The sequence below is a fragment of the Necator americanus genome, chromosome IV (genome assembly GCF_031761385.1).
Source record: "Necator americanus strain Aroian chromosome IV, whole genome shotgun sequence".
Lineage (NCBI taxonomy): Eukaryota > Metazoa > Nematoda > Chromadorea > Rhabditida > Ancylostomatidae > Necator > Necator americanus.
The window spans coordinates 12,678,461-12,687,660 of NC_087374.1; the positions used below are offsets into that span (position 1 = coordinate 12,678,461).

Consider the following 9,200-nt stretch of genomic DNA (forward strand, 5'->3'; position numbering starts at 1 on the left):
TTAATTCTGACTGCTGCTCTGCTTATAATATCCCCTGAGGATCGCTCCAGAAAGCGAGGTTTCCAACTCCGTACAGTCACATGTCAGCACCTTAACCAGTACTTTGTGTAACTGAGATTAGTCCAACCATATACACCGACTTTGTGTTAGCTGTATGCTATCCCGAGCAAAACTGTACATAGCCATGTCGAGATACCAGGAGAAGCTTTATTATCCGTGAAATATTCAAGAAACGAGGATCTTTCCTGTTTCTATAAGGTGATAAACCTCATCACTTTTCTGCTTATCCTATCTTATAATGGACTATGTTGAAAAAACGCCTCGCTACGACCAGGATACATCTTTTCGCTGGTTCCTCTGTTTCTCTCGTTTGAAATCAAAACTTTATAACTTTACGACCGTAAAGCCAGGGGAGCCATGGAAGCCAGGGGAGCCAAAGAAATGTAAAACGCAGTAGAGCGACTTTCAACTTTTTTCTATTCTTTTAGGAAAATAACCTTTTGTGTTTCCTAGTAAGGCTTCTACACTGCTTCTTCAGGCCAATTATCACAAAGCTGCATTCGTTCGACTCAAAACTGACGCTTGTAAGGCAACTCCAGATAACCCTCAATACATTGAGTGGTCAGTATTTCAACCTTAGAAAACAGTGAAATGGTATCAGCTTTAATAACCACACAGTGAGCACATACCTCTCAACAACAATTTGGAGCACTTACACTGCCTTAGTTCGATATGAAAATGCTGGTCTGAGTATTGCATTGCTCTGGAATACTCGGTGCAGCGAAAACGGAACGCATTGTGTGTCCTTTTGGTTCCAAGACGAACCACTGTCTTTCCTGATCTTAATCCACGTCGAGGTCGATAAAATCGATTTAACCAGTGATTTTACGATAATGTTGATGAAACGATCCTCATTTAACTTCATTTTTGCAATTGGTGTTCAGATCACATGACATACTGCTGTTACTTGTTCCTGTCAAGAATGTTTCCCGACAGAACAGTTTGCTTTTTCAAACATAATTCAAGCATTCGTTTGGGAATTCCTTTTTGCTACTTTTGGAGAAAAAAATCAAAAGGGGTCAAACAATTGTAAGTAAATTTTCTCTTGAATGCCATGAAATAAACACCTCTCATGGACAGATTTTTTCATTCATTGACAACACGAAGAATAAATATTTTTTGTCCGTTAAAATGGAACATAGTAGCTATCTACATCTGTCGCCAAGAAGCAGGCTGCTGTACGATGTGCAATCTTGAAGGTATAGGTGATCAAAATATTGCATTTATAGGAGGAGTCGGCCAGCTGGTGGAGATTCACTGCATCACAATTGAACTGTCGACATACATCCTTGCACTGCTCAATACTCTGAACGAAAAGTGGATGTAGAAAGGTAGAATAATAAACTCCTTTTAATCTATAATTAGCTAATCAAAATCAATAACGGTTGAACAGTTAACAGTCTTACACATCCCTTGAGTTCTCATTTACACAAAAGTTTTAATATTCGATGGCAGAAGAAAATGTAATGCTCCGGATACCAGAAACAGAGGATATTCAAAAGCACGAACATCCAAAAATTTGAGAAAAATAAACTTTTTTGAATCCTTCTACAACTGAAAAGTTCGACTATTAATGAACCTCGGCATAGTTGAATGTGGTATCGAGTTTGATAAGTTGTACATGAAGTTATTAAATAAATTTATTGGCTAACGTTTCGGCTATATCGCTTTCTTCAGAGCCTAAAAAGGGCGATTCGATCTGCAATTTAAACGACCAGCCTCTCCACAACTAAACTGATGAATTCCTCGCCTACTTTCAATCACCAATTTAGCGACTACACTGATTGCTCACCTTAGATCGGAGACGCCTAGCATGGACCGCTGACTGCTCGATCACGAGGGCGAATGGTTCGAATGTCACGTTCGGATCGGAAGAGCCATTCGAGATATGGCGCGAGTTTCCGCGTTATCGAAAGACATTCGACCTTGCGGTTCATTTCAGGGTTTTTGGACTGGATCCAAAATGCCTCCAGCGAATTTCGAGCCAACGTTTTAGTTTCGTGCGCTAAGATTTGGACCCTAATTTCAGAATCGGCTCCGTCGTGGTTTTGTGTTCTACGGACACTTAAAGGTGTCCATTCTCGTAACCCATTCTTGCCGTTCACGTGCTCTTTGATGCGGACATACAGCGGTCGTGCCAACATACTCGTCGCCACAGTTCGTGCAAGAAATAAAGTAGATTACCCCGAATCTCAAGCAGTCTCCTGGTCTACCTGTGGGACAAATAATACAGTTTGGTGTTGTACAGATGGTATCGTACAGACGATTCCGAACTAGCTAACATTTCAAATTGTTCGGTGGTATTTCAACGACCGAAACGGAGCTATCGAAGTCTGCTCTCCTCAGACACCGCCTAATGGCAGCGCTCATTTCATCGAAGATGTAAGGAAAGCAGAGAGATATCTTATCTGTGGTGGGGTTTTCCAATCGCCGTGCTCGTTCACTTCGGTATCGTCTCGTTTCAGACGTTCGGATTTCATAAACATTCGAAACAGCAAGAAATCCGAACGTTCTGAAATGGATGAGCAGAAAGAAAATGAACCAAAATGTTTTTATTACTGGGTTTACGATACCATTTCGTTTGCTACGTACCGTTTGAGATGCCAACCTAGATGTTCAAAAAAGGAAGCCAGTTGCTCTGTGGTTTCTCCCTAGCAAGTTTTATGTGTTCGGACTGTCGGTTCAACAAGTCAAAACATTTGTCCATCTCCGCTTGGGTGGCGCAAATGACAAAACAATCGTCAATGTACCGAGAGTAGAACAACGGACGTGGTTCCAGAACAGGTGATTCAATTTTGGCCATAAATGAAATAGTTAAGGCGCGAGCCAATCTCTGCCCCATAGCTAAACCTCTAAGCTGTGCAAAGTAATTTCCAGACCATATAAAGATATTGCAGTCGAGGCACGCCTTGAGAAGAACCATCAATTGAGAGATTGACAATCCGTGTAAATTGATGTAAATTGATGTAAATTGATGGTACCCATAGAACACAAAAACACGACGGAGCCGACTCTGAAACTAGGGTCCAAATCTTAGCGCACGAAACTAAAACGTTGGCTCGAAAATCGCTGAAGGCATCTTGGATCCAATCCAAAAACCCTAAAATGAACCGCAAGGTCGAATGTCTCGGAAACTCGCGCCATATCTCGAATGGCTCCTCCGATCCGAACGTGACTCACGAATTTGCTGTTTCGAAAGAGCAAGAAATCCGAACGTCTGAAACGAGACGATACCGAAGTGAACGAGCACGGCGATTGGAAAACCCCACCACAGATAAGATATCTCTCTGCTTTCCTTACATCTTCGATGAAATGAGCGCTGCCATTAGGCGGTGTCTGAGGAGAGCAGACTTCGATAGCTCCGTTTCGGTCGTTGAAATACCGCCGAACAATTTGAAATGTTAGCTAGTTCGGAATCGTTTATACGATACCATCTGTACAACACCGAACTGTATTATTTGTCCCACAAGTAGATCAGGAGACTGCTTGAGATCCGGGGTAATCTACCTGATTTCTTGCACGAACTGTGGCGACGAGTATATCGGTGAAACGGCACGACCGCTGTATGTCCGCATCAAAGAGCACGTGAGCGGCAAGAATAGGTTACGAGGATGGACACCTTTAGGTGCCCATAGAACACAAAACCACGACGGAGCCGATTCTGAAATTAGGGTCCAAATCTTAGCGCACGAAACTAAAACGTTGGCTCGAAAATCGCTGGAGGCATTTTGGATCCAATCCAAAAACCCTAAAATGAACCGCAAGGTCGAATGTCTTTCGATAACGCGGAAACTCGCGCCATATCTCGAATGGCTCTTCCGATCCGAACGTGACATTCGAACCATTCGCCCTCGTGATCGAGCAGTCAGCGGTCCATGCTAGGCGTCTCCGATATAAGGTGAGCATTCAGTGTAGTCGCTAAATTGGTGATTGAAAGTAGGCGAGGAGTTTATCAGTTTAGTTGTGGAGAGGTTGGTTGTTTAAATTGTAAATTGAATCGCTCTTTTCAGGCTCTGAAGAAGGCGATATAGCCGAAACGTTAGCCAATGAATTTATTTAACAACCTCGTGTGCAGCTTGTCAAACTCGATACTACCTTCTACAACTGTTAGTTAGAAGAGGAGTGTTGGGGAAATTCGTTTATGCATAGCGATGAAAAGATGGGATGAAAAATTGCTTGAATGCAACTTTGCAGCTCTTAGAAGCTACCGAAAGCAAAAATTGACTAAAATACGATCTTGGATTTTTGAAGTTCCGAAAAAACCGTGAAATATTTCCTTAAGAAACTAGGATAGATTTTGCACAGTCGATATGCCGAACAAGATGTCAATAACATATGTCCTTGAAAAAGGCTGAATAGTTCGCATTACTCGCTACCTTTTTGACGAAACCTCCAACTACCAACTAGTGCTTGAAAAAAGAAAGGTAAAGGATAAATAATTATTGTTGCAATTTTTCTGGCCGTTTGAATAAGACTCGAAATAAATGTCGGCATGACGATGGCTCAGCTGATTGCATTGAGATCAAGCGCTTAGGTCGTTCTACCATCTTTATTCTTACGCTTACGTTTCGGCGGGTTTGCCTTTTTGATAGGCTTCGGAACATGACCCCTATTTATCGGAGGCCGTAACACCGCCGACTAAGTCAAGTAAGTGACATCTTTTCTGCCTCTTTTTTTTGCTCTGTGTTGTCATATTCCTCCTGATCTTTGAGCCACTGTAGGCAATACCAGCTAAATCGGTTAGCTCTTACAAACCAAAGACAGACTGTAACAGTTCATAGAACGTGAAGAATTTGCAGTTAAGGTTTGTCAGAAGTCAAATTAATGATGACTTCAGTCAGTTCTCAGTGCAAGACTTGATTGCGCTCATTAATAAGGAGCTTAAAATTTGTGGTCTAGCATTGATGGTTTTTCCCTATTAATTATTATTTTAGCAGCCCTGGGATATTAGTTTTTCCATCTCATGGAAGATCTCGATGATCTTGACGTTGAGAGCTCGATCTTGGCGAATAAGGCTCGCAAAACTCTGGAGGCGTTTTGGGAAGCGAGATGCGTATAGATCACGTGGTCATCCTTCTCCATTTTTAAGGCAGTCAGTTGATTACCTTAGTCACTATACATCAAGTACCTAGCTTCGGCCTGCGCTTCTCCATTTCCACTTCTAACTATGAGATCCAAATGTAGGCTTACAAATTTCATTCGTGGACGAGTGGGATGTAAGGCAGACAAGCCACTTCCTACTTCACCTTTTCAGGCTGTGAAAAAGACGAACTCGCTGAAACGTACGATGAAAATGAGGACTGTACCAACGTCAGTGTGGCCTAGCTCAAAACATTTATTGAATTATGTTTGTGTTTTTATGGACATTTGTGATCTTATGGCTATAGCAAATAAAGAATACTTACTGAAGATAGTCCATTTTTTTCTGTCAGAGGTTTCGTGGATAGCCCGCAACACCCGCCTTTAAAAAAAAGATGAGAAAGGAATCACTTTGTTCACTCCGATTAAAACCATTTTTTGCGCATTCGATGGTTGTACATGTTTTCTTTTCTCTCTCTTCGATTTCTTGCAGTTAGCGCTGAAAATCTGTTCATACAGTTCACTGATTACCGTTGTCATGGGGGACGAAGAAAAGTGCAAATAGTTCATGTAAATATATCAGGAATTACATCCAGTTCTATCGAGGAGGAACGCATTTCCGGGAAACCAAACTCGTTATTCGAACTGTCGATCTCCACTGCTACGACGTAACGTCACAAAATAATTGTGAAACCTTCGCAGTATCAAAAATTGTTCTACAGTCGGACCCTTGTTTGTCGGAAAAATTACTGGAATCACAAAGCAGAAAAGGAGTGACAGCAATTAACACAGATTTCGAGGGTTGTCCGAACGAAGTGCTAATTTCTTACTGAATTGTTCTGACTTCTCATGACTCTTCGTCCACAGCCATATCTGCTTACTGTCAAAATTTTCACAGTTCATACAATCGTTTCAGGATTCGGGTGTTCAGTTCAGCATGACCGTGCAGTCTATCGTTAAAATTTCTATCTTTTGTTAATTTCGTCAGCCATGTGACAACCCCTCTTCACTACAAATTCGACTAACGAGCCTCGACTTCATGTATGATTGCCGGATGATCGCTGCAGTTTTCTCAAAACATGATTACTTTTCCGTTCGAAAAGTATCAAGTGTTGCGTACTTCAGGCCAAATCGACAAGTGGATTCCCTGCATAGGTTCACTACTGCTGGATACGCTGATCCTTAACTTATTAGCATGTCGTCAATAGTTATATTGAAGAGAAATGATGGTGTACATATATCCGGGAACTGCGAAATAAAGCAGAAGTTTTCGCCTCCAAACACACAAATTTCGTTTTCAAAGTGGTAATTTAGTACAAACGTAGGAGTTAATTTCGAGACTATTTCTCTTCATGTATTACAAACAGTAATGTATCCAAACTTCTTAAGCTGGAAAAATGTTCGGATGCATCTTACAGGAACTCACTCCCGGATTCACGATCTCGCGCACAGAATATCCTTGACATTCATGGTAATTGTATAATTTGTAAACTCTTCCTCCGAGCCTCTGTTCTGCTGGTAGGTCTGAAGCAAATCTAACTAAATATCAGGATTTCTTTTTAAAGTACGAGTTTCCAATAGTAACCACTGTCTTGAAGTTTGAATCAACAGACATAAGAAAGTTCTCGTACATTTTCTTTCTTTGTATACTGTAAACATATCACAGGTATTACGGTAGTATCATAGCGACATGACCGTCCTTCAGCATAGCTCTTGTTTCTAAGGCTCCTACCAGGTGCTTTTTAATTATTTTATTATTGAAACTTCTAGACCCACTGAATCACGTATTAAGGGCTAAATCCACATCACATTTTTTAAAAGCGCGAGACGACAAATGTATCCCTTCGCACCAATGAACCCATTCATTATTCGCTTAAAGGCATCAATCCACGAATCTGAGGTGGTACGGATTTCAGGTGGGGTATTCGTACACCGGGCAGATTTTGGAGAGGGGGTGATTTCGTCTATTTCTTCCTAATTGCCGTAAAAAATGGCCCAGAAGATACACCTTCGGGGGTTCCGGCCCGATATTTTCTACAAGGAGTTCGATTGGAGCGGGCCAGCCTTGTGCACGCTCCGCATCATCCGGGCCGTTTTTTACGGCAATTAGAAAGAAATGAACGGAATCACCCCCTCTCCATAATCTACGATCCCGTATACGAATACTCCACCTGAAATCCGTACCACCTTAGATTTGTGGGTGATGCCTTTAACTTGGCGCTGTTGAAGCATACCGGTTCTGTTTCTGCTAATGAATTGTGCTGTCTGCTAAACACTGCGCTATTAAGGAAACTACTTTTCTTCAGCTAAACTACTTTACCTACTGATGGGAATAGGGAAGGAAGAGCCTTACTGTAGAGAATAGGAGGTGGTTAATTGGTTAGCGACTTACTCTGACACGCATTTGCAATGTATGCAAAAACAGTGAACAACAGACCAACCAAAGCGAACGACGACCTCATCTCTTTAGAGATTTTTTCCTGAAATATTTTTTAGTGACAATGGATTTCCCTTTATGAACGAAATAACAAAACAGAACACATGCTAACATCATAGTCACTATCGTTTGGACGAAATTATCATTGGTCCAAAAATGGGTGTGGTGTTATGTCTGCCTTGATACTCGAGATCAAAATGTACGCATAGATACTTTGTCCTCGTAGCACGTTCTTCTTCTCTCACTTCTGATCTTTGAAATCCTTATGCAGCAAGCACAAATTTCCAATTCGGTCCTAGGACCGAATTGGAAATTTCTGCTTGTTTTGGTATTTGAAATTAGAAAGCACCGTATAGATGTGATTAGTTTTTGACTAAAACGATATTTAGGAGATAAATTTTACAGAAAAAGGGAAATGCAGGAGCATAGAGAGAAAAAAGGATTTCAAAGATCAGAGATGAGAGAAGAAGAACGTTTCTTGGGCATAATGAGACCCAGTTTTTGCAGCTACAGCATTATCACCTGTGCTCCCGTTTTTTTATCGATTTGCTCGAGCGGGCAAAAGTAATACTTCCATTTGTCCCGATCGCGAAAAAGGATTGCCCAATGGCTTCTCTTCTCGCGAAAGACCCGAAGATCATCGTACTTTTCCTTGAAGAACTTCGTGAAGAGCTCCCAACAATGGGTCAGCGGTCCTCCTGCGGTGCGTTTGATGTTGCATGGTATCCAGTCGCCTACGGCTCTGCTCCATCGATTATCGTTGAAACGCATCATGTGTTCGGCCCACCTTATTTTACTTTCCTTGGCTCATGCGGCTGCGTCACTGATTTTCGATCGATGACATAAGAGTAAACTTCGAATCCATTCCTTCACTGGCGTAAAGCGGGACACTCCTAACCAAAGGAGGTGGTTGCAGGGGGAGAAGCTCAGTAGTAGTTAATGGAGGATTGAATGATTAGCAGAGCAAAATATTAAAGGATAAAGGATAAAGTTTCTGGCGTTAATCAATCCGCTAGGGATGCGCCCCCACGTTCACTTCAATTCAGAATCGTTTGAAGTTTACGAACGTGTATCTGGCCTATACAATGACTTGCGGTGGCTAGCCGATGTGTCAGGTCAGTGCTTTTATCCTCCCAGACAAGTCTGGCACCAATTTATCGACCCCGGAGGGATGAAAGGCTTGGTGAGCACTAGGGCGGATTCGAACCTCTGATCGATCGTGCAGGAAGCGGAACCTCTAACCGCTACACCACACCCGCCCCATGTAATTATTCAATAATATTTAATATGATATTTTGTAATGTACGTGATTACTTAATGCTGGATAATATTTTGTTGGACGGGTGTAGTGTAGCGGTTAGAGGTTCCGCTTCCTGCACGATCGATCGGAGGTTCGAATCCGCCCTAGTGCTCACCAAGCCTTTCATCCCTCCGGGGTCGATAAATTGGTACCAGACTTGTCTGGAGGATAAAAGCACTGACTTAACACATCGGCTAGCCACCGCAAGTCATTGTATAGGCCAGATACACATTCGTAAACCTCAAACGATTCTGAATTGAAGTGAACGTGGGGGCGCATCCCAAGCGGATTGATTAACGCCAGAAACTTTATCCTTTATCCTTT

At 42.1% G+C, this 9,200-nt stretch overlaps 1 protein-coding gene across 1 annotated transcript; it reads right to left on the reverse strand.

Moving 5' to 3' along the window:
* Positions 1–1,186: 1,186 nt before the first annotated feature.
* On the reverse strand, positions 1,187–8,350 carry RB195_001089 (uncharacterized protein; the record flags this gene model as incomplete). The annotated part of the gene is made up of 4 exons (XM_064197698.1): positions 1,187–1,366; positions 6,566–6,663; positions 7,532–7,619; positions 8,099–8,350. The coding sequence occupies 4 exons, from the start codon at positions 8,348–8,350 to the stop codon at positions 1,187–1,189; spliced, it is 618 nt and encodes a 205-aa protein (XP_064053579.1).
* Between the last annotated feature and the right edge of the window lie 850 nt (positions 8,351–9,200).